We start from the raw sequence: 26917 nt of genomic DNA, 5'->3' as shown, positions 1-26917 counted from the left end.
TGAGGATTCTGTTTCTCCACAGCATGAAAAAAGCAAACAAATCACAAAATCAAACATTAGAATATATTTTTTTTTAATTTTTATAAATAACTTATCTGTTACAAAGACAGTTTACCCAGCTAAATCACAAAACCATCAACTCAAGATATCCAAATTAGGTTTTATTAATAAACAGGTAAAAACTGATTTGTCAATCTTCACATAGAACTGCAGATGAAGCTGAAAAACAAGGCCTCATTTTATAAACAAAACGCATTGAATGCAAGTGCTTTGGGTCTACTGCCGAATTACCTGGGATTGGCATTTTCTTCCCACATAAAAAAAAATGCAAAGCCTTCAAAAGAAAGGCCTCTGTGCATTCACATAGATCACTTGTAAAACTCCTAATAAAAGTGTCCACTGGCAAATGTTTACAGTGGGTGACAGTCTACTTTGTCTCTTGCTACATTGTTAGCACTCCCTCCAGCCTCACGCTAAGTGCTGCTACATAATTCTTTGCGTGCCGTCTTTCATGCATACTGTACTGGAATTCCATTTTCTTGATCTCGGTTACGCACATCCCCGATCATGTGAATATCTTCCTTAAAAAAATAGATCATCAAAATAAAGAGATGCTTGAGGTTGCTTCAGTGTTCAAGTCTGTTTGATTTCTCTTTTCCAGCCTTTATTTCAGTTGTCCTAAATATTGCTATCCTTGTTTTCTATAAATATGAGACTTCACCACAAAGTCAGGTTTAGAAACTGGCTGCCAAAACAGGAAAGCATTTAAAGTCCTTGAACAAAGCTGTACGATGCTGCTGCTGTTGATTCTGGCACTGTATGTACTTCCCCAATGAATCTCTCTTCAGGAGTCTGCAAGACACCCAGCAGATGAAGCGAGCTTGAATCGGATGCTGATCTGTTGGTGGGTTGAAAGTTTCTTTAAGTTTCCTCGTGCCAGACAAAACGCTACCTTGTGTCACCCACCGTAAAACTCAGTGTACGAGTGAACTATATGTATAACTCTTCCAACTTTTCCTGCATTTTTACCACGCTGCATCTGCAGGTCTTCACAGATCATCAGCATTTACAAGAGCAATGTACAGAATGAGCAGAGGAAAGCTGTTTTGTGCATAGTTTCTTATTAATGCTCTTATTTTAAGGCATTGCTTCTCTCAGATAAAAGCTTAAAAAAAGGGACATGATCGTGCTTAATCACTTAAAGGGAAAAAAAAGAAAGTTAACAAAAAGACTATTACGCTATACATACAGAAGTACAAGAAAATAATAAAGGTGAAGAAAAGAAATCACTTAAAGCAGGCTCTAGAGCTATGTACAGTAGGAAAAGCTTTGGGGTATTTCACTGTGTGTACTGTACAGACAACGCATGCAGTTTTTCCTTTTCATCTTTAGATGTGACTGTGCTGATTTCTGGCTTCACAGAGATGTTGTCAGGGAAGACAAGGCAAAGAGTACCACTGAACTGGGAAGTTCTTCCCTTTATCGAAGGCACTATGTGGCAGCAAACAGTTTAAACAGTTAAACCTTGTTCCTTTTAGATCTCCTCTGTGCATGTAGTGTTTCACTGAAAGCTCCAAAAACAGAAACGCTAGTACTCTATTCCTTCCCCCTGTCAAAACTCAGTAGTGACATCGGGGCAGAGCAGAGGATGGGCAATACCCAAGCACTGAACATGGTGTGTGTTACTGGGATACTGGTAATACTGTACACGGTTTAGGCAGCTGGCGAGTCTTTCAGCAGATTACCTTTCAGCCGATCAATTTCAACTGCCTGTGACACAACACTGAGGTATTACTAGCTCTGTGGGCTGACATTTAACATCTCGTCACACCTTCAATTTTACAAAATCCTGTGCATTAATTCTTTTTTTTGCCCCTCAATGACTGGGTAGTTCCTTGTACGTTTGCTATGCTTTTACAGAAGGTAATGGGCCTGTTGGCTCAGAAATGCCTGGGCATTTCACACTGTTCACAGCGATTTAAGGCCGGGTGATTTAAAAAAGTACAGGCAGTACAACTCCACTGAGCTCCCTCATCTTCATCTGTGTCTGGAACAGTCTTTGGTGTTTTCACAATGGACCTCTGATCTGTGACATGAAAGAGACAAGATAAGCAGTTACTAACCAAGAACAGCACGGAAAGAATTTTGAGACAATTTTTTTTCAGTAACCGAGAACTATCTTGTTCCTCTGAGAACAGCACAGTTATTACAAGTGACAGAGGCAGCTTTTTACCACCCCCTTGACTACAGCTTGATTCCAAGTCAGCCAAATGCTGAAACTATAAAAAGCAAGTTTCCCATCCCTCCACTCTGCTTTCTTCCCTTCTGGTCTCAGTTCAAAGTGGTTGCATGAAAAGGAGATAAAATTTAGAAATTAATCAGCACAGGAAACATGCACAAGATTTAGAAGTCTGAGGTCTATGGAGCAGTCTAAAATCCATTAAGACAAGTAGTAAGTGCTCTGTAACCTTTTGACATGTTTAATATTTTGACCCCAGAATGAGTATCAGCAGTTGTTCCTCAAACCAGATCAGCAGTCAGATACACTAAAGAAAAATCAGTGCCTGGTTCTGCCATGCTACAGAGTAATCATCCCAAGCATACATGTGCATCTTTTTGCATGATGTGTTAGGCAACAACCTTCACCTATTTTAAAAGAGAAAAGATGAAAAAGGAAAAGACATGAAAAAGATGGAGAGAGAGAGAGAGAGAGAGAGAAGAGGGACTTCTCAAGTTAAGGGTATCTGGTTTAGGCAACTGCAGTCAAGTCTTAGCCAGTTATTTCAGCTGGATAACGTCTCATTAGCAACTGCTGCAAAATGACAGCAACAGCTTCAGGAAGTACAATGCTACTGATAACTACAAAAAGAAATCTTTTTCATTCATCTTTGAACAGCTGTAATGCTGGTTTAAGCCACAGCCTACATCATCATTAAACTGAAACATAAAATAAAATGAACTGAAAATTAAAGTTAATGAAGGACTAAGATACAGTAGTGATACTTTTTAGGAAAGAAAGAGAAAGGATAAGGGAGACCTTGAGAAGTTTATAAATCAGTCAGGGTTAGCTTTGCATTTTCAAGATACATTATACCAAATTACTAAACACTTCAATTTGTGAGTTCCCAGAAGATAAGTCAATGCAAATGTCACAGAAAATTAATTTTAATTTTCTTCTTTGATCACAGTCTGGAGGACAGAAAAAATCCAATTTATCTGGAGCATTCTGAAATACAGAATGGTCAGAAATCCTCAGATTTTGTAACAACAGTTTCTGCACACTACAAGGACCAACCACACACACGTATATTCTGTGGAGGAGTTCCTGGACAGAAAAAAATGCAGAGAAACATTATCGGATTATCTGTTTCATTTGGTGGTCTGCCTATAGGTCACAGTATGATGCTGTTGCAAATAAGTTAATTTCATTCTCTGCTTTATGCAGGACACAGTAAGTAATTATTTGTTTGATGTCCCAATGGGGGGGGCGGGGAACAGGAGTGTGCAAAACTTAATGACAAGCAGAATGTTCAAGACTGACTAATAAATTCATCAATCTTGGCTGCCGTATTGGGCAGCATTCCTTTCTTCTTCACCTATCTAAAATTATATTTAACAACAGTCAAAAGAGGCTTTTACATAAATTGTTAATACAAATTCTACAGTAGCCAGGAAGTCCAGTCATGGTAACCAAACTGAGTTATGTAATATGTAAATCCACTGTTCACCAAGGACAATGACGTGACAATCATCTGAGCGAGTTTCACTCAGCCCTAAGCAATGTATCTCGTGCTCATTTTTAAAAAAAGATGGATGCTTCCATTTACTTAAAGTACCTCCCAACATACTACCCACCTTTAAACATACTCCATTTAATATAGTTCTCTTTCCTGAATGTATGAATAGACAGAAAACAAGAGCAAACAGAAGTATATTTACTGTCAATACAAATAAAACGCAAGGTTTGTATGCTTTTGAAGTGATCTGTTTTTCATAATTAACATTTAAACTAGATTAATAGAACTTTTTATTAGATATAAACCAGATATTAGTATTAAATACAAATTTTACCAGTACAGTACCTTTGGGTTTTGGTGGCACCGGACCAAGAAATCCAATATTATCGTAGAAATTATGAATAGCACTGGGATTAAAATGTGGTCCTAAAAATAAAAAAAGAAAGTGCACCAGTTTGAAAAATAAACTTGGGTAGGAAAGCATATCAGGTTTTTTTTTCAGTAAATTCTGAAACAGTACTATTATTCACTTACCACCTTTTATATCAAGGTGTGAATACAGACCTGGGTGAGATATTAGTGATGTCAACAATACACTTGAAGAAACTCATTGCCCAAAATACGCAATACAAAGTAAGGTCAGAAAGAGCCTCCAGGAGACCAAAATCCTTAAATAAATTTTTTTTTCTGCCACTCTTAAATATTTAATAGCATTTTATTAGTAAATTTTACCAGAGACTTTTTCTAATTGTAACTATACTGAAAGAGATGTGCTATCTACTATGCAGTACATTATACATGCTTATATTTAATACTTAGAGGAATGTCTAACTCGAATTTACTATAACAAACAGATATAAAATCACAAGCAATTTGAATATTCTGTTTAAGATCAAGTTCTTAATGCAGCATTACATTCAGAACACCCGACTACTTTCTCCTGATCTGCAAGTAAATTGTCAGAAGGAGAATCTGGCTCCTGGCTGAACTGATCCGGCAGCTTGCACTGCTGCTGAAAGTGGAAAGCGTTAGTGCCTTCCCTCTATCTCAGTTCTCCCTTCTCGTGCCTCTCCCTCACACCAGCTGTAGCAAGCTTTTCCAGCAATGCAACATTTTTTGCTTGGCTAGTGAGCAGAATCAGCTCTGCAAACAATCTAAAAAGCTAATACAGAGCCAGAGCACAGTAAGTGGCAAGAGAAGGAAGCAGGAAGAGAGAGGGACCTCTTGTTGGCAGCTCTTGCATTGGCTCAGTTGTCTCAATTTCACCCTCATGACCAAAGGCTGTGTCCCTGCAGACAAGGGAAGTGGAAGGAGGAGAGCACACTGCAAGTTACAACTGTACTTCACATTTGCTAACCTGAGAAGCTGAATATTAGACAGAGAAAGTGGAAGACAAGAGATGGACACACATATGGCTGTATCAATTAGAAAACCTCTCCCTCTTTGATACTCAAATAAGCACATATTTTCCCCCAGCATTTATTAAATAAATGGCATCACAATTTTCTTCTGAGCCAAATATGAGATAGGAATGACTGTGGGATTAGGAAAATCATAAAGCCAACAAAAACAATAGACTTAGAAGACAATTACTTCCATGGTTTCACTCAAACTAATATGATGATTTCGCAAATAGTGTGTCTGCCCATCATTTATAACACAGATGCTTTTGATACATGCAGACAGTGAAAGAAGGGGAAAAAAAAAAATCAACATTTACAGTTGTTTATGTACTACAACATACTGTACCTCTTGCTTGAAAAAGATCAATCTCTTTGGTTAGGCAATCTATGTCTATCTGCAGCTGTCTGTTACAACTTCTTAACTGTTGCATTTCTTCCAGCTGAAAAAATAAATCTTCCTGTTAGGTTAAATTTTCCCATTTTATTATCAGTTATCATTCATGCATAGTTACAACAACATTTAGTTATTTCAGAAGTGAAGATAAAATAATCTTCCCTTATAATGACCTTTCTTTTAATCCTAGCATAATCTTATAACAAGCTTTCAGAACCACTGAATTATTCTCTCTCACTAGGCTTCAGAGCTGACTGAACAATTCCAGACCATGGTCAGACCACATCCAATGGCCCACCAGATCAACGGCTGTCTCTTCTGGCATTGAAAACTGCTGCATTAATCAGTTTCTTTGAGACTGGTACATGCATGAAGACCAAAAAATATTTTGTGTGGAAAGCAGCATGACTATTAAGTTGTAGCCTGAAACATTAGGTGATCATGCCTTTAAGAACATCTGGAAGCACTAACAGGCCAAACCTTTTGTGACTGCCTTTAAAAGCAACACTTTGCAAAGCAACTAGTGAACTGAAAGGCTGTGGACAAATAATACATATTTAGTCTTTACGCTAAACGACATTGTTTACCACTTTAATTCGAGCTATACTGCCTGTCACTAGTATACTGTCAATACATGAGCAACTGTTGCTTTAATTTATTGTGACAGACCACACTTGTGGTTTAGGTTTATAGCCTACAGACATTTCAACTTACTGATGGAATTTGGGAAACAGAATTTGATCTTTTCAGGCGCCTTCGTGTTAGATTATTCTCCATTTCATTGACCTCTGATTTTAGTTTATCCAACTTTTTCTTTTGAACCTCAAGTTCTCGTTGAAGTCGCTCCATCCTGGCCTTCTGGTGCACCAGTAAAGCTGCAATACATAAAGTCCCATTTTATCTAATTCATTATCCTTCACATGGCAACATCAGATAAAGATGAAAGTTAGTATTCTTTTGGGAAAATACAGATAAAAATATTGCTTCAGATTGCTTTTCCATTCTCCTCACAAGAAATCTCTGCCATAAGATAGAAAGTGTTGTATTTTTGAAAACAGCATAAATCAGTTACAGACAAGAAAATACAATGAGAAAGTCGTACAATGTAACAGATGACCATGCAAAATTTAGCTGTAATCTGAAAAAAAAAAAAAAAAAAAAAAAAAAAAATCTTTTTCAAGAACTACAAGACTGACTACCAGAAACCAACAACAAATGTTTCTTTGCATTGTATTCAGCCCAGCCATTGTAAAACAGGTAGTATGAAGAGGGTTTCAGCAAGACATCTGCAATACAGAGCACTATATATGCTAGATAAGCACCAAGATTTTGATTTTTATTGCTATTTGGATTGGAATATAATCCAGTGTTCTTGTCATAGCAGGAGACACCAAATGAAATGAAAACAAAGTACTACAAGCAATACCGCTGGCAAACATCAGTTGTATTTGTCACAGAGGCTGGATTGTATGCCATTTTATCCCTAAACTATGCTGCAGAACCATTATCTCAGCTTCTCATTTCTAACACTGCTTACTATTTGCAATGAAAACTGCACGAGGAGACCTAATTCAGAAATGACCAATTTAACATTTAAATCACAGCTTTATAAAGCTACAAAGAACATAAATAGCAGAAGACAATCAAATACATACAGCTCAAGTAGTTTATTTCATTAAAGATAGGTATACTATTAAATATCATCACGAGTAGATAACACTGCTCAAAGTAATGATTACCCCCTATAAAAATTAAAAAGTACTTCATTATATAAACTCAACAATCATTTCAGCTTCCGCACAGCCATTCATCCATCCATTGAATAACTAATTCATATAAAGTAGGATCAGTTTCACAGACTATGGATACCTTAACAGCACTGTGGAAATTATAAAAAAGTAGCAATAACACGGTATTTTAAAAATAATGAATTTGCCTCACAAAATGTGTAAGCAAAACTCTGGCTGGAACGTGATGTTTAATTCACCATGATTTCTTCAGGCACCAGAAAATCAGCAGCACTCAAATTCGCTTGGTTAGGTTTCCCGAGCAGCAGAGGAAAAAATAGCACATCAAAAAGATGCAACTTTCCACATCTTCGGCAAGCAGAACCGCCCTCTGCTGCAATTCCCGCCCGTTCATTCATTCACACATCATATTTTGTCTTCCAGAGATTCTTCAGAAGAACAAACCATGCCAAGCTATTTTTGCATAGCATTACAGAACTGCAAGGCCTTACTGAGATTCAGCCTAGACTTCCGAGTCACACATGTTCAAAAGGTATCAAAGTGACAAAACTCCTCGAGCTTCTGCTTGTTTCTGTTCAATTTAGAGATGTTGCATAAATAGCCACCTTTGGGGTAGCCACTACTCGCACTATAGCTAAAAGTTACAGCTGTGCTCATATGTAATAAAAAAAAGTAGTAACTGAAATCCCAAGATAAAGATTTTTGTTGAAGATTTGGAATCACCAGGTAAGTAGTCTCAAAAGACAGCCTCGCCTCCTGAAAAGGCTTTTAGAAACAGCTGAAAGAACTTTTTCCTGTTTACGAGCTCCAGGAGTTACAGATGTAGCTATAGCTGCTACTATCAAGAAAGGAAAACAAAGACTACTTTGCCTCTACTCTTGCAGGGAGAGTACAAGTCCTTTTTCCTTTTACACTATTTTCACTTTCAGATAGCCTCTTCTATTTTTGTTGCCTTTGTATTACTACTGAGGCAACTCCTCAGAGCCCAGGTTCTTGGTACCTGAGCAGCAGCAACAGAGCCATGCTCTGCCGACCACACTCGGAACTCTTCAGACCTGTCAGACCGTGGACGCAGGCTGCTGGTGAACAGCCTGGACCTGGTAAGTGAGGAAGAGTGCTACCAGAGTATCTCAGGATGCATGGCATGGCCTCAAGAGTAAGACTATGAGCCAGACTGCATCTTTGGAGGACTTTGACCTGTCCTGCCCTCCCTTCCTGCCCCTGCCCCCCCCCCCCCTTTAAGCTGCTCTTGTAAAGGGAAAAAACCCACAGCTTCTCATTTCAATGTTCTCCCACTTCTGTGGTTTAGAAATTCAGCTGTCATTATGGAACCGCACAGGGAGCAGAAGGCACGGACAGATGCCCACAGCACTACTATATGCTCTTAATTTTCACATCACTTTCCGAACATGATCCATTCTCCTAGAAGCTTTGTGACTACTTTACCATTTTACAATTTCAAATCCCCACAGATTTTGAACACACTCATTACAAAATTACCATTACGATTAAAGAAGAAGCATCATTTGGTATTGCTGTGCTAAACTTCTACTGTTAAAAATAACTTGGATAAGGGACTGGCAAGACACTGTTTTAAGTGGTGGCTTTCACATAGAATTTGGTAGTTTTGCTTAAATACCAATTTGGCAGCTGCAGGAAAAAAAAATGAGGTGGGGAAGACAAAATCCCCCAATAACCTACTGCAGTATTTATTAACGGAACACATCAATTTCAGTATTCAGCTCCCTCTAGTGTCAATCAGAGCAACTGAAAACGTTAAGAAAAAATTGCGGCGCATCTCTGAATCTAACGCAATTCAGCCACTAGATCTAGTTTACACTGTCCACGAGCAGACACTTAATGGTCTTTTTGATAATCCTGTGCCTTCTTGCAGGAAGGAGATTCCACCTATGCAGGCACCCAGGTTTACTCTACAATAGACTTAACCTGGAGTACAAGACAGAAAACCTCAGGCTTGTGCTTGTTTATCCAGACATCCTTAACAAGCAGCTATTTACTGTAATTCTAGCAAAAGAAGTACAAAGACTGCCTCCGTGACTCGTCATTGCTGTATCACAACCAGAACAGATTTCATGTCAAACTTCTCAATCATGTGCAAACCTCCAGTTCTGGCAGGAAACAAGACAGATCTGTGGCAGCCTTCTACTACCCACTGCGATTTACTTGGGAGGAAAACCAGAAATCTGATCACGGAAAGAGACTGGAGCGCCTACACACACCATAACTGAAGTAAAGCTTCTCAGGTGGTAGGCAGCAGCACTTGCAGATAGGTCCAACACACCTCTTATTCTCCTGGGTTGGACCACGTGTATGAATGTATTTCACTGGAACAAAGTAAAGGAAATCTCCTTTGACACCAAAGTAACTCCACGTTCCACATTCCTTCTACCCCAAGGCAGTTTCAGTTCTCCCTGCCAAGATAAGGAGCATTCTGGGCAGCAGTGGAAAAGCTGATGAAAATACCCTTTTCTCTAATCATGGCCAGAGAAACTACTCATCTGTTTTGGCTAAAATTAAAATGAGACAAGCACCTACCATGGAAGGTTTTTTGCAGTCCAGCTAAATAATAAGCAGCTTAGAGCACATCTCAGAACAGAAAGCATCAAGTAACTCAAATCCCTTTTAGTATGCGATAGGAATAAAACCCATCTCTAAGCAAAAGATTCAAGTTTCAAAGCAATAATTACGACTTCCAGATACCAAGATCATACAAGTACATCTACCAAACACTTCTCAACTTTCCAAAGATTAAATAACAAAAATTTAAAAAATACTGCACTTGCTGCAGCAGAAATGGAGCAAACATGTCAGAAATCCCAAGCACTTCTGAATGTAAAGAAGTTCAGAAGCATGAGCGTACTTCATATGAACTAATGAAGGACACAGAAGGACGGTGTTTCCCTAGCGTCCCTATAGCTCCACCAGCCCCTATCGTGCATCTACACTTCACCTAAAAAAAATGCATCTATGTCTTGGCTTTTGGAACAACCGGGCTCCACAGCAGGTATAAGCCAGTCAGTGCTTTTGAGCTCTAGGCTGCGTGGCAGAAACAGGTGTCACAAGCTTGCCTCAGCTTGATAAACTGGATGCTAACACCCGCAGCTTGTGTAGTGCAGGAAGTCAGGTTACAGTAGCCATTACTAGCGGGGGTACAAGAGATGAAGAGCTACACCTCGTTGAAGTCAGTCCCACCAGAAAGGCAGACCAGGAGAAAGGGACAACCTTCCCCAACAAGTATCTAAAATGAAGAATGCAGGGGAAGCAAGTTCATAATCTAGAAGAGTATTTAGAGCCTAAGGACAAGATTTCAATTGCACAATTTCTGGGTATCTAAAGTCTTCGAGGACTACAATAGCCAGCCAAGTCTCCCTTCACAGTAAGGGAAGGGAATACCACTTCCGGAGGGCAATTTGTCTTGCTTATCTAGAGATGAATCATTTTCTGAAGTTCTTTAATTCTTCATTGATCGTAAAAGACAGTCTAGGATGATTAGTTTTTTGGTTTTGACAACTACCCTTTAGACACTTGAGTTAAGATGGATTATTCTCCCACCAAAGATACAACTACATCCAGAAGTAGCACACAAGCTATAATCAGTTTTTGATTTGCTTCACTACTATAGTACTCTAGATGCTAACCAGGCTTCCAGGGTCCTGATCACTGTACTTACACAAAGCAAAATGGCTAAGTTAATCTGAAGAACATTTAGAGCAGTTGTGGAACAATTCAAGTTTTTAATGCTGAACTGTTTGCTAAGTCCAAGTAGGACCAATGAGGTCAAAGAGCAATTACGCTGACAACCTGTCCTAAATACGGCTTAAATATCCTAAGACTCCTTCAACATCTTTATACTAAAAGTCCACAGGAGGGTTAATAAACCATCAAGCTGGCAATAAAAGCATGCAAAAACATGAAAACAGAAGAAAGATTAACAGGTTGAGTTGCCGTATCACATATTTTACCCTTCCATTACCACTGATCCTTTAAAATAGTTTGCTTTGGTGTGGTGTTCCTTCCCACATTTTATAACGTAACAGAAGGAAGCATCAAGACTTTGCATTTTACTGTCAGGCGCACATTAGGAAACATGGAGGCCAACACTCTGTCCCACTAATTGCTTTTGAAGTTTGCCTTTCTTCCTTCTTAAATAACACTCGCAAAAAGAAAAAAATGGGAACGTTACCCAATGGAAACAGCATCTCAATTGATTCAACAATCTGCCAGTAAACTTGTAACTTTAAATCCTTAGGACAAATTGAACAAGCTTAGATGTTTCTTTCAGACCAACATAAAAATGAAGATGCTATGACTACACTTCATCAAACAGATAATATATCTACTTAAGACAAACAGAAGAATTATTTCCAAGTATTCAGTTACATGTCTTCGCCATAAAAAGAAATCTACGATTTGTTTAAACAGTTTTTTAATAGGAAATGCTCATGAATGCTAAAGTTGAAGATATTATACTAGCATCACAAAGGTTATCAACTGTTTCCTGTTCTGTAATCCATATACTGAACTGACAACCTGGTTGAAATCGCTACGATTTATATTAAGAATATTACCTTGCGTGTAGGCAGCATCATCAGATCCCATACTCAATTTCCGTGCATCACTGATCCTATCCACATGTGCTAAAACAGGGTCAGTAAGATGCTGGATACCCTCTGGTTCAACATAGTGATCAGGAAGGTTTAGAAGGTTTGTAGGTTCAAAGGTTGGGGACACTACCCCTGGGGAAACTGCAGGGGGCTTATTTGGAGAAACTGTAATTTTAAAAGTATATTTTGTGTTAGGCTGCGTAACCACCACTCGAGGAGAGGTTGCAGTGGTGCTGTTGCCCACTGCTCGACTCTTGGGTGGATGGTGATGAATAAATGCAGGACCCATGCTTACTTGACCAGACATATTCCTAGAAGTGGTAGATACTCCAGGATTTGTCGATATGAAAAGCGTGGGCTGGTTCCGCACAACTTGATCATCTCCTGTTGTGGCATTTGCTGAAATGTAGACCTTGGGCTGACTGCGTGTGACCACTTCATCAGTATTTGGAGGACTGGCCGATATGTAAACAGTGGGTTGACTTCTACTTAATGTCTGGCTGTTGAGGGAAGGAGTAGTGGAAGTGCGAGGGCCAGTTGAACGCAACTTAGAAGAACTGTTTCTTTGTGGTGGTTCAAGTTTGATTTCAATTTGGTTTTTGCGAGGTCCTGTGGATATATTCTGAATGTTGTATTGGCTATGAGCAGAGGATTGTGAGCTACCAGATGAATGAATCATAGGTGCTTGTGGAGTAGTAGGAGAACTGATAGGCATATAGACATGAGAAGTCTGGTGGCCTTGCTGATTTGGCTGCGTTGAGTGTTGTGATGAGGTATGTGGCGTAGTACTGGATGTAGGAAGAGTAGTCCAGGGACTTGGCTGCGAAGGCTGGTAGGCTTGCTGAGGGTGCACAGGATTAAACTGAGATGCCCAGCCTGGCTGCTGATGTGTCTGTCGAGTGGTACCACTCGGAGCTGTGATGTAAGGCCTAATATAGATAGAATTTCCCTGTGGACTGTTAAGTACAGGAGGAGGTACACCATGTATGTGCAAAGACGTTGGGGTATTGCGACCAGGCTGAATATTTGGGGCCAAAGTTACCATAATGGGGTTGAATCTGGGTGTTTGTTGAGACAAGTTAGATACTCCTTTGCTGCCTAGGTGAAATCCAAGATGCTGTCCTGGATTAGACGTACTAACTGTATTAGCCATCCCAAAGACATTAAATCCTTGTGGAACCTGTGCAGGTGCTGTCTGTGGTTCCTGCTGAAACAGTTCACTGTTGGACTGACTGGTTTGAAGGTGTCCATCACTCACGCTGTGAGCTAGAGTCCTACTTCCATTCATTCTAATTCCTTCTCTTCCATGGTGATGGACGTTCTGTGACTGCAAATCCAAATTAAGAGATGTCATGTGATTTCGTAGTCCAGGAATCCCAGAATCATCTGAAAAACCTAGGTCTCCTTCACCGTAGAGATACTTTGTGCTCTCCTGAGAGAGAACTGCACAACAGGCATCCAAATTATTGTTATTCTATAAAAGACAGATGAAAGTTTGACATTACTGATACAATACCATCACAGTTAGATACATATGCATCCAATCATCATTGAAAAATTAACAACGTAGCATCAAACAGAAAGCTTTAGGTGGTTGGCTAGCACAGCTGCTACACATGCACAAAGGGCTTGCATGTGAAGCTCACTATTTTGAGAACAGCGACTCAGTCACTGGCACCAACGATGGAGGCCTGCACTGCTGCTGAAGCAATGATAACGAGATCTTGGACCTTGAAAAGTTAACACCATACAGTATGATAAACCTTGGATGAGTATTTTTGCTACTCCTTCTCAATTCCAAAGCAATCTTCATCAATGACCAGGTTGCTGGCTTAGGGTGGAAGTGACAGAAGGAATGGATTTATGACACCTACATATTACTGGTTAATAACTTACAAACAAATATCAAAGTACATGCTTATTTTAAATGTTTTCCCAAACACTTCAATACCAGCTATGCACTACCTCCTGTTGAAAACGGAAAGTGAATCTTATGCAGAGAAGAAACATGCTGACCCAAGGAGTTGTACATGACTTCAGAAGAAATGTAAAACTTCAATTTATACAAATACAGCAGGATTATTCTTTTTGCAAGATGAAACTATTAACAGCAAACCCTTGGAACATCTGTATTTTAGTTTTAAACCCCTGCCTGCAAAGCTTTTAAATACTTACATTTGTACAAAATTACTTTATAAAACCTGTAATAGGATGACTTAGAACAAGAACCACAACCTAGCTAACTTGGTTTTTAAGAACATTTTGGAAGCAAACTGCTAATCCCTCTTCTCTTTTTCCACGTTTAGTAATTTTGCACTCAGATCTTCCCAATTCAGTTTCCTACATAAGAACTTCTAAAAAAAGAGTAAACATGCATCAGTGGCATAATTTTTTAATACTGTGCTCTGCCCATACAACTTTGCTTACAGACACCCCCCCAAGAAACAGATGTTAATACTTTCAGCCAGAAGAGCACCTGTTTGGGCCCAGATGTTATTAAAGCTAAACAGGCATCAAATTCATCCACCCTACAGAAAGTTACTAGAAAGAATGCATACAATCAAGAAAAAAAATTGTGTATGCCAAGTAGTAACTTTATCAGTTAGTTAAAGTATAACACAAGCAAGAAATTGATCCATGCTCCATGCTTTGTATCAAGTTATTCTTGTTAAACTAGCAGACAGTAGTTCTCATCCTTCAACCAGGATAAGAGGTCCTTTAGTGTTGCGCAGACACGGCAAGACCGTGTCTATCTTACAGATTTACCAAAAAAGAAAACAGAAAAAAAAGAAAAAGGGATAGACAACAGAATTGGGAGAGGGAGGACAAGGCTAAACTCCCCCCACAAAACCAAAGCTATGTGTTGATACAGGTCAGATGCAGTTCTGAATTCTTAAAAAAACAAACAAAACAAAACCCCAACACAAACAGCCACAAAACCTTTCAAAATAACAGGATTCCCTAAAGGCTATCTAACTAGCCAAGTGCATATAAGAAGTGTTGCAGAAAAGTCTTCAGAGATATGAAAATGGATCAAATTGATGGTATGCATATTTGCTCTAGTTTGGAATAAGCAACAGAGGACAAAGTAATCAAATGAAGTTAGTAGTGAAGAAAGGAATCACACATAGACAGAACAGTGGGTAAGACAAGATAAGAACAATAGCCTTGTATTTGTTGCAAAGGAGAAAAGGGAGCCAGAAAAGGGAAAAAGATAGGATGCCACAGAAAAACAAGCTAGAAAGATCTTAAAGGCAGATTTTGCATAAACTTCAGTGAATTAAAATTATTAACAGAAAGGCCAAAAACACCAAACCAAAAAGGAAAAGGCCAAGCTTGCAAGGCCCTTACATTCAGCTTGAATGCATTTCTTTGGACAATTTTTTTTCTTTTTTAAGACTGCATCCAATCAATTCCAAAATTTCAGTGACGTCAATGAGCAAATTCGAGAACTCAAAGGGCAAACGGGGACACATGGAACCCCTGGTATCTTCTGGCTGGCAGAGGCAGAGTTTCAACCGCTTCTAGCTCTTTACAGATCAGAGAACCGGTTGATGGCAGAACTGAGCATATTCCAGCAAAACAATACCCCTCATCTTAGCTCTGCCCATGTCCCAACTGAGTTTAAAATGTTGGCACCCTGAAAGAGAAAGAAAAAAAAAGAAAGAATAAGAATGTTGGAGGGAAATAAGGAAGCAAGGAGAGGACGTAGACTTGAGGAGTAGCTGGTTATAGAATGCTCCAGACACAGAAAAGAACAAAAGAGGACAACGTCCACAAACTAGGACTCTGGAGTGATTCCTTTAAATGAGGAGAAGGGGAGAGCTGAATGCAGGAGGCTTGTTGGGAAGAATGGAGAGATGCAAAATCTTTCAGGAGCATTCAATACTGTCAGCCCAAGAAAGCAATAAAACTTTTTACTCCCTAGATTACACAAGTTTAAATTTCATCCTATTAGATTTTTGGTGGTCGTCTGTTTTTAGTACGCTAGGTATTGTTTAGATATTTCATCAGTGGGCTATTCACCTCAAGATATTTGCATACTCTGTTTATCCTTGAGTTTTTCACGATAAACATATAATGCTACAAACTTTCCTTTAAAAACAAGCTGAAACTGTTTGGCTAAAAAAATTCAAAGAGGAGGACTGAAGTATCTGAATGATTTTCCTGCACGATTCAAAGCAACATGAAGAAACTTTTCTTGTTATAAACGCCTCTTGTTAATATCATCATAAACTGTGTAACTGCTCAAACTCTTTCAGGCTCTCTCCTAAGATATCTTATAATTCCTGGTTTAAAAACAACTTCACCCTGACACATGATGCTTGCACACCAAGTATTGTGCGGGCAAGGCAAACACACCATTTCTTACACTGATAATGTCCTTAAGTACTTATCTCTGACCTAAACCATAGCTACTGCATTTATCAGAAATTCCTTCGGCTATGGTCAATGACAAGGCGGCAGAACTCAGGATTCAGACACTGTTCCAGCAGTATTGCACACACATGCAAGAGTACTCTCAGATTCTGCTTTCCAATCTTCACTATCAGTCCAAGTACAAAATTTTTTGGTTTAAAGAGGTTATGTTAGGCATTTTTTAAAAAAAAAAAAAAACCTCTCAGAGGAGTAGCATAGCTAGAAGCTAACTGATTCAGAGAAACCAGAGCTCATGAAACTTCAAAGAGCCACCAACAGGATTTTGTTGGCAAGTCTTAGAAGCTCTCAGTTAACACCAAAAAAGCTAGCTTTCTAGTGTAAAGAATTAGTGTAATAATATTGCACATATGGAACATTACTTACCCTACAGAATTTTTGAAAAATCCTCTTACAAAAGCTAATCCAAAACACTCCCTCAAAAACTAAACCCTTCTCCCATATCTCTGTCAAAGTATGGGATGTGCAGAATCTTGTCTTCATGGCTATAAGGCTCCTTATTGTAAAAAAAATAAAAATCCACTGTATTCAGTGTTATGAAGGCTGAGTCTCTCAAGAGCCAAGCAATAGCTTTTAAATTTACCAAGAATTACATTCAAAAGGTGATTACTGATGCACTCACTCTGTCAAGTCCATGGACCTTGCTCAACAACCAGTACCCATGTTTGAAGAACAGCACTGTACTTGCAGTATAAAAATTAGATTAGTCTTACAGAGTACTCATATAAAAATCATGGTGTACAATCCTGAGAACAAATACAGGTAATTTATAGTCTGGTTCAGCTGCTTCTTCAGCTAAATAATTAGAGAGAAAGGGTTGGGAAAAGCTTGAAACCTCACAAGCCCCGAGCAGAATTTTGCCCTCTTGCAAATCAAAAACAACTCTATTAAAGAATTGTGCTTTTCACAGCTTCTTACTCTAGTAAGAATGGAGTCTTGAAAATACAAACATTAAATTGGCACAGACACGCTTCTACTCCCAACAGTATAAATACTGTTTCTGGATGCATGTGTGTGACTAAGTAAGTATACATATGTATGTATTTTATACATAAAAATACATATAAAAAGCATGACAACCAACATTCTTTATATCATAATTGTATCATAACCACAGATGTCCTAGGCATAGCCCAGAGACAGCTAGCTTCTGGAAACTCATGACCCATCTTTCTTTACAATCAAGTTGTGTATACTGATGATCAGTACGAATATTCAGACAATCCTTTTATTATCCAGAGTACTCAAAGGCTGAATACCTTAGATAATAATAAAAAAAAATCCAATCAGTATGGATGCTTTGGGATCACTGGAAAATGCAAAGCAAACATGTTTATGCAACAAGTAAGTCTATCAGCATTTGTTAACTCTAGGCATTCAGCTGTCCTTATGTTGGTCTTTGGATAGGCATATTTATTTATCTGCTGAAGTAACTAACGTGATGTTATAGAGCAGAAATTGATACAAAATATGCGCATGTAAGTATTCTGACAGTGGCAGTATAGAAAACATAGCTGGAGGTATAAGTTGACGATATGGCTGCCCATAGCCTTAACTGCAGTACCAGATAAAAATGCTTTGTTACTTCCAAGCCAAACAGAAATCCATTGATGAGCAACATGGACTCCAAAGCTATAGTAAAACAAGAGAAGCCCATCTGGCAGCCAAAGCCCTGGGAAGCACTGGGCAGAAGCACACCAGTGCATCACACCCACTCAGGTCTGACACAGTGGATGCTGGGCTACAACCACCTAGTCCTGCCCGATTCAGGCTGACTCAGACAGAAAACTTGGGTGTGCTCGCATTACCCTGCTAGGCTCCCTGCTGCAGAAGATGCGGAAGGCCACCAACACTGGCTCTGCAGGCCAAGGGAGCTGGGAGTGGAAAGTAGCAGTGCCAACGCGCATTCAGGCAAGGGCCCACTGATTACCTTGAAGCCTGATGCAGACCAGGTAGCAAAGTTGCTTCTGGACCTGCCCATCAAAGACAAAAGAAAAAAAAAAAAAAAAAGCAGCTGCATTTGTGTAACACTGCCTTAACTTGTTCCTGCTGGACTTAAGTTGGCTTTGCATCCCTCCTTTTGCCACAGTTAGTTTTGGCTCTTAAGATAGCCAAAAGGCATGAGCATACTGATTGATGAGATGGCAGTCTCCATGCACACACTGATTTACAGGCTGGTTTACCTTGAGCCACCCCTGATCAGACATGGAAAAGACAGGCCAATTTAACATTCAGCCCGCTAGGGAAAAAAATGACTGTGCATATGTCTCACTCAAAAAGTAAAACAGAAAGAAAACAATCTGCTTTCAAAGGAGACACCTGTACATGATGCTTAAAATAAGTATCACTGCTTACTTGTACAGTCATTAACAAAACACTGACCTGTAACATGCATCTGGATACAACACCTTCAGGTACCTCAGGAAACTTCTGTCGCAGGTCATGTAAAACCTGAACATCAATTTGCTGGCTTCCTTGGGCCATTCGTATATTGCCTGGTCAGGATTGTTTTTCAACAGGCAGTTTTAGGCCTTAGTAAAGGAAGTACTCATCTCTTCTGTCCCAGCATTTTCTGGAAGAGGAAGTAGAACTTTAAGACACTGGAAACAGACACTTTTGATGTAACAAAACCCAACAAAAAACCATATTCCCCCCCCCCCAACCAAACACCAACACCTTTTCCAGTTATGAAGTGTAAGTCTGTATTTTACATCAGTGTTCTCCCATGCAACATCTATGACTAACTAGTTGCCCTTTACACACTCATAGCCTTGAAAATTGCCCATTTATAAACACATCTCCCAATCAGTTTCCTGCTATCTTAGCTTTTATATTTGCATTATAAAAATAATACTTTATACAAATAAAAATTGCTTGATAAATAAGAATACTTGATTTGTCATAGTATTAAAATTCATTGTTTTTAAGAACAGCATTTTTATTTATTTAACACACAAGTAAACATGGAGAAGTCCACATCAAAAATAGGAATATAGTGTTCATTCAGCTTTTCAGTGTATCTACACCATTGCCTTTATCACCACTGCTATTGTTTACTATCAGAATATTGTGGTTAGAAGTTCAGTGTTTCTAAGTTTCAGGATTTACTAGCAATAGTCTACTTGTTTTTCACCCAACATACTTAAATATTCTGAGATTATGACTAGAAGGAAATAACCCTATAACAACTCATGTTTCTTCAACTACTTTGTTTCTCCTGTGAAGGAAATTATGAAGAGTTATGTAGAAGGTTATATCACAAATTACCCAATCAACACATTTATACAAGTTATCTGTCCTGGCCATATGATATCCATAGGCTTTTACCAAGAACCAACTAAGTTTGGAAGAATGCATCTACATGTTAAGCAATGGAATGGTATCTTTTTCATATAAACTCATATTACAAATGAGTGTTACCGTATGGTTTATAAAAAAACCAAAGCAGTCAACTCCAACATTCACTTACCTCTTAAGTTAGCAAGTCTTATTCAAACATCTCTATCGATTTATTCAATTTCTCTTCCCCTTCTCTACCTGCTTTTCTTTTTCCTTTGCCTCATACACAACATCCACTGTTACTTCATGTGCCGACACACAGCAACCTGCAGCAGAGAACTGCCTCCAGTGCCACCTGTATGCACCGCTCCCTAGATCCCATCAGCCCAAGTTCTTTCCCAACAGTCCCACTGGGACACTCACTTTTGTAAAAGGGCCTATGTGCTTATGTTTGTCCTTCTCTGCACTAAAAGGATACTAGTGGCAAGTTAACTGGGGAGCATTAATAACAATTTTCTAGTGCATTGACACCACTTGTGATTCAAATGTAATGCAGTACAATTCTACAACTTCGAGACTGAAAAAATGGAGAAAAACTGCAATAAATTGATGGGAAAGTACAAAGCACACCATTTTCAGCAGAGATGACAAGACAGACGTAATACAATTCCAGGACTGAAGTCGAACTACACTATTATAAGACTTTTTCAACTTCTACGGCTTCTCTGGACTCCAGTGATACAATTACCAGTCAGCTGGTAATTGGCCTGAACCAGAACACCTCCAATTATAGCTGAACATGATCTAAAAAGCAACACAGTAACCAGTTCAACTTTCTGACAACAATTTAAGAATAGCTCTGGAGAAAGAAAAAAAAACAAACTAGCCCCAAATACATGTTATTCTGAAGGCTCCATCTATATGCACTACACATGGGAAAAAACAACCTGTTAGGTAATAAAATAGTGGAGACTGGAAGTCTTAAAAATACTTCAGGAAACATCTGCTCATTATTTCAGTCCCATAAATGCCATCTTCTCTGATATAATCTCAATATGTGCTTAATTAAAAAACACAAGCAAGAACATAAATTTTTATTAGAATATTCGGAGATGTTCTGATACAACAGAGATCACAGTCCTACCCACAGTTTAAGTGCACAGAATACAATATTCCACTACTGAAAAACAGTATCACAATTTCAAAACACCTTAATGAATGAAAAGTACCAGCCAAGACTGCTACAACTGGAAACTCAGGTTATGGTATTCCTTTCCAGAATACACATTCTGTTTATCTGACTACGCAAGTTCAGCTTCCCTTCTCTTAGTGCACTTTATTAACAGAGCCAGAGCAGCCCAACTCTTCAGGAGCTAGGAGGTCTGGTTCCACCCAGACCTGTACAATTAAAAAACCAAAAACCTATTAGCAAAGCGACTGGTATGAAGATCTGGAAGAGCAGCAGGCAAGACAGGATTTTGTGAGAGTCATATACAAGTAAATTCAACGCAGTGAGCACACATTAACACTTAACAGTCAGTACGATTACAGTTTCATTAGATACACACCTGCACTCCTCTGCACAAATTTACTCTGCATACAGCAAGAATGCTATCTCAAAGGGACAGAGAAATATTGAAGACAACTGCTACATAAGGCGCCCGGCGGCTGCTGCTATCAGTACCCGAGATCACTAATTTAAATGTAGCATGGATATGCCTAAGTAAGCTGAGGTTGTGCCTTAGACTGCAGTTTAGGCACACCTCAGATGCCTCAAACTGCAACACTGGACAAGCAGAGGACCAGAATACTTCGTTTTGAACAACTCGAGCTATACATTTGAAAAAAATCACTTCCAAGAGACAACTGAGGCACCAAATCTTGGCTTGCACAACTGAGAAAAATCACCCTGGCCAGAGAGAAACACAAGTAAACACCTCATCTGAAACAAAAAACAGTAACTTATTTTCTAACAGAAAAAGTGCCAGGCCGTTACTCTACTATAGAGAAAATCTACATTAAACACAACATTAATATGGTTGAAATAAGGGATAAGAATTGCAGAAGTTAAAATGAAGTCACAAGGCAGCCTTTAAACACAAATTCAAGTACTGAAGAGATCCATTCCCCTCCCATGCACCAGGTAGCACAATGGTTGGTACGTACACACACTGTTCAAACGATGCTAAAGCCCGTTTACATGTACTGAGGTTCAAAGCAAGCAATTCATAACAGCTTGGGAACAAAGAACAGCGTCAGAGTCCCTGAGGCCCTGGCACAAGCCTCTGCTGGCTGTGGCAGGCCCGAAGCAGGGCTGCGGATGTAGGCAGTGTGCACAACCTACAGCCAGCGCAGAGCCAGACCCCCAGCGCGCACACACTCACACTCGGCTGCACACACAGCAGCCATCTGCCCTTGGCCTGCACGAACAGCGACGGGAGATCCCGCTCCCCGGTGCCTGAAGTCCGTGCCCTCAGACAGAACATGGGAGCTGGGCTGACACTGCCCCGAAATTTTACGTGCTTACACTCTGAGAACTCCAGGACAGTGGTAGTGCAATTTTAGAAATGAATGAATCCATGTCTCATTAAAAACACGGCGGTTTAGAATGCTAGACAAATCTGAGCAGTGACAAAACACTATTGACCTCAGACTTTCTTTCAAGCAACTATTAAGAAAAATACTATTTGGCAGAGCAATTCCCGAAGAAATTAAGCAGTTAAAGAATTTAATTGTTTCCTCAATAAATGCGCTGCAATGCTTCTCTAAAATTGAAAGCTAGCAAGATCACAGCAAGTCCAGAAAAATACAGGGTTCTATTAACAGGAAGGAAACTGGTTTGCCTTAGTTCAGTATCAAATGCCATTTTTCCACCACTCTGACACTGAGTAACCCATTGAAGTTACTGCTAAATAAACAGTTAACCTCCCCTCAGTCCTCCTAAGACATCTTCATTTTTTTTTCCAGTTTCTCTAACCTAAAGTAACCCATACCACAATGCACTATATCATTACCAAAGCAGTAAAATCTATACTCTCCACCTCAAACTCCCTATAGGGTACTAAAAGGTTTGTATTTACTCTTTATAAAAAGTCCATCTTTTGCCTGATGAATCAGATAGGCAGAACAGCACCTTCAAAGCTATTGCAACAAAAACTGCATGGAAAGATTCATGCATCCATTCTTTTAAAAAAAACCACACAGAATATACTAAAAAAACATTATTTAAAACATTTAAAACCAGGAGAATGTTCCACATCACCCCAGTACTTCATTTCAATAAGTATTTCGTGTTCTAGCTCATTTTCAGCATCTGTAGTTCTGATAAAACACACATCGGCCACAATTTCCATTTATCACTCTGAAACAGCAAAATATGCCAATAATTACCTTAAAATTCAGAGAATTGCTACAAAGAAGCTTTTCTACATCTTCGTGAGGCATAAAATGATTTATGGGTATCAACCAATGTCTGCAAAATCCAATTATTTGTTGGTAGCATGCAATACTTGGTAAATGGCTTATTTTTACTATCGTACTTTTAAGTTTTGGTGGCTTAGCACCAAGAAGATGCATGCAGTTACTGCAGGAAGAGCTAGAATTAACATCTACTCTATCATGTCACTGAAGTTACTAAGAAATTTTTGTTCATGTGCATCAAATGTGTCAACATGGTGGAACATGAGTCTATTTACTGTAGTATGGGAGAAAATAAATGCAATAGACTCTGCTCCCACTCTTTTAATTCACAATGAAATATATTCAAAAGTCCTTTAAGCAGTATATCCACCATGTTCACAAAACAAGGTTTTCTTCAGTTTCAATTACAATAGGTAACTAATATGGCTACACCAACTATAGCATGTGAAAAATACACTGGTATCATATGAATGTTCAGGTCACTTCAATAATCACTTAAAATAAAAACCTACTGCAGAGCTCAAAGACATTTAAATATTATTAATAAACTCAGACTAACTTTATGGTAGTATGAAGTGGCAGGACAAGCGGCCTCACAAGGCCTCTCTAGTACAGACAGACTAAAAGGTTCTTTCCCCCCAATTCTTGATGTTGCAAGGCAACTACAAAAAGGAACTCTGCATCCATCTTGCTAGAGGAAACCTTAAAGGAACTGAAAGTTATTTTGACAGATGTAAGCCTAAGGAACGGAAACGTAGCGCTGTTAGGCATGAACTCTGAATCTGGCACCAGGATGTCCAGAATATTGTTAGAAAGTTTTATATACCAGTGGAAACCTAAAGGCACAAATGCAAGAGTGAACAGCCAAGATGGTCAGTAATACAGTGTAGCAGAAAAAGCTATCAACAGGAGGTGAGAGGGAAATTGAAAACATCTATTTAAGAAATTAATTACCAGAAACACAATCCAGCAATGGTGACTCGGAGAAAGAACTCTTCCTAAAACCATTAGAAGTTTACTTACAAAGGAAAACTTCTAAATACTGGAGTGCAGTACAATGTAAAGTTATTTTTGTAGTAATGTCCATTTACTAACCCTTATACATACTGCTTTTAGCTATCTCAAAAAACCTTTCAGTGTGACTTTATACTGTTGAAGAGAGACATGCACACAAGGATCCCAGTGCTCACTTACGCCAGAAATACTAAATAAATGGAGGAATTAATTAGCTGTGTTCTTTTAAAGACTACTGGCAAGATCCCCAGATAACTTAAAAGGCCTGGCAATTGTAACATGATGGAACACGGATGGAGCTCCTGTTGAAGCTTTATTCTGTGAAAACTATTCATACGAAAGTAAACAAAGCGTCATCTCCCAAAGGCTACTCAGAACCATGAGTATGAGACAAAAAATAAACTGCTTATCTTGTTTATTAAAGATGTCAAAGAAGATTTAATGTGAAGTATGATTCAGATGCCAAATACTAGATTGTTCTAATGTTGGACCAATAGCTAGTTAAGAAATAAATACATTTCTAAATCTCCTTTCTTCTCATAGAGCATACATGCCACAGATCAGAGACATTTCTTCAATGCAAACCTTAAGCTTAGTATCACGCTGACTTTTCACAAAACAATTATAATGTAAGTGTTCTTCACAGTAAATTCTGCCAAAACTGATTTTATGAAGTAATTATACCTAACAACATTACTTGATCATCTTTTCTTACTGCAACTTCACATACAGTGCATGCCATAAGAATTATCAAAGGTAATTGTGCAAATATAACTGCTGTATTGAACAATTGCAGTTGAACTTATGATGCACTCATAATGACTGAAGTCCCATTTATGGTCAGCTGCCACTCTGGAAACAGCCTTCACGAGTTCAAGAGAACAGCTTTTGGAAATATGCAGAACACTGCAACAATAAACAGCATGCCCTTCACCTTCCCCAAAATCGAATGAAACCTTTACAGCTGCCTTTATCTTTCAGCTACATCTAATAAGTAAATTGCTCATGCTTTTCTACAGTTTTAATATGATCACATCTGATCTGTGCTTTACTGGATTCTTAGAGAAGATGAATGGCTCTGGTCATGTGTTACATGGCTAAAAGTGCTATAAAAGTAATCGATCTAAAAGCTTATTTTAGAAATCTAGCCACAAATATTTATTAAATGCAGAAACAAGAGGGCATTTCTTTGTTGCATTAACGATACAGATTACAGACATACATAAAAAGACTGCTGTAAATACAGCAAAATAGATGCAACAAGTTGCAATGTAAGACCGGTAGAGGTTGCTAAGTGCCTGTTGAGATGGCAGCCAAGGGATTTCTGGCATTTCTTTTGATGGATTCAAGAGGTGCAGAAGGACAGCAGACACAGACAAGCAATTACCAAGATGACTGAGAAAAAACTCCAACCAACCAACAAACCGCCAACAACCCAACCCCTCTACATTCACCTATCTCAGGTTCCTTCAGTAGGATTAAGTAGTTCCCCAATTCTCCCAAACTACTCACCTACCTGCTGGAGAGCTCAAAAAAGTAAAACTGTCTTCTCCCCTTCTCACTCCATGCTTTCCTGAGCAGTACCTTCCCCCTATGAACCCTGCTTTTCAGCCAGAACTCCATTCTGACTCACCACTCCAAGCTGCTAATTCAGCTGCAGGCCAACCTTAGGTCACTTTCCATTCAGGATCTCCTTACACCGAACAGCTCGAGTTATTAAGTATGGCTGCTCTAGATATTGTTGCCATTTCTTTCAGGAACATAACGATGTCTCTGGTCTATAGTTAAGACTGGCAATCATATTATAAGCTTATGAATCTCTAGCCACAAAACATCCCTCTGAAGTGGAATCTCATTCCTCTGGCAGTAATGAACATTGCAAGTTTATTGCCAGTTTATACTTCCTTGTTACGCGTCAGTCTCCCTTAGAATTAGGTTAGGGGTTTATTTTTGTAACCCTATTGCTTGAAAAAAGAAAAAAAACCCAAAATCAGAGTAAGTGCCATATTCTCCTCCTGCAACCTGCCTCTCCAACCTCTTACATACTGATTTCCATGGCTATTAGTCCTTCCTTTTCTTCCTCACCTATGCCTGCAAGCCCTTTTCAAATGTGAGACTAGAAACTTCCACTACACATGACTAACAAACGGAGGAAAGAAAAAATAAATTAGAAAAAAAAAAAAAAATCAAGAGATACCACTGCATGTAAGGCCAACTTTCCTTAAAGAAACAGGTTCCTAGCTCCAGGAGGACTGCACAGTTTTAACTATAAAACTGACAACTTGCAGGGCGGGAAAAAAGAAAAACCCAAGAATAAAATCCCCAAAATTGTATGATTCTCTGAGAAGCTATGGTACAAAATACATTTAGAAATTAAACAGCAAGAAATAATGAAATAGTCTTTTCCCCCCATCTAACCCTAATACACTTCTTTTTGGAATGCTTACATGGAGTCAAATTATCAGGCTGCCTGAACCCACATTTTTTTCTTAAAATTTAGAGTAATTGTGTAAGGGAGAAAATATAGAAACAAGCTCATTATACCATAGAGTTCTATATTCGCTCTGCAAAAGAGATTAAGAAGTGAAATGATAGAATATAAAAATTTACACGAACATCACTAATGCTTTAAATGTGTACTTTTATAGAGTGTGAGAGAACTAGATGATGGAAATAGAACTACTAAATATGCCTAGCAGAATGTAATTTGTAATTTTTCTAATACATTACCAGCCCTTCCATGGCTACTTTGAACCATTTCAACAGTTCTTGCAGTATCTCTATTTAAAACAGAATAATCTTCTCACCAAAACCACAAGATCCTCCACTCACTACCATCCATCTCCTACAGAAAAATACT

The 26917-nt window shown here is 38.8% G+C and overlaps 1 protein-coding gene across 4 annotated transcripts in view; it reads right to left on the bottom strand.

The window, feature by feature from the left end:
- Window positions 1–69: 69 nt before the first annotated feature.
- The window catches only part of TAB2 (TGF-beta activated kinase 1 (MAP3K7) binding protein 2), a 64792-nt gene continuing 37944 nt past the window's right edge, over window positions 70–26917 (bottom strand). For 3 of the 4 annotated variants that reach the window (XM_075413762.1, XM_075413761.1, XM_075413763.1), the window contains 6 exons: window positions 18727–18916; window positions 11872–13381; window positions 6249–6409; window positions 5487–5580; window positions 4083–4163; window positions 70–2086 (listed from right to left, as the gene is read on the bottom strand). In XM_075413762.1, the coding sequence (XP_075269877.1) occupies window positions 1941–2086; window positions 4083–4163; window positions 5487–5580; window positions 6249–6409; window positions 11872–13381; window positions 18727–18828 (2094 nt within the window). In that variant the 5' untranslated portion in view covers window positions 18829–18916 and the 3' untranslated portion in view covers window positions 70–1940. Of the gene's footprint in view, window positions 2087–4082; window positions 4164–5486; window positions 5581–6248; window positions 6410–11871; window positions 13382–15258; window positions 15353–18726; window positions 18917–26917 lie in introns of those variants that run through there. The other variant, XM_075413764.1, reaches the window with a different exon arrangement.

Source organism: Opisthocomus hoazin, chromosome 2 (genome assembly GCF_030867145.1).
Source record: "Opisthocomus hoazin isolate bOpiHoa1 chromosome 2, bOpiHoa1.hap1, whole genome shotgun sequence".
Lineage (NCBI taxonomy): Eukaryota > Metazoa > Chordata > Aves > Opisthocomiformes > Opisthocomidae > Opisthocomus > Opisthocomus hoazin.
Note: the sequence above shows the minus strand (reverse complement) of the source record. Positions and strands in the feature narration are given on the sequence as shown.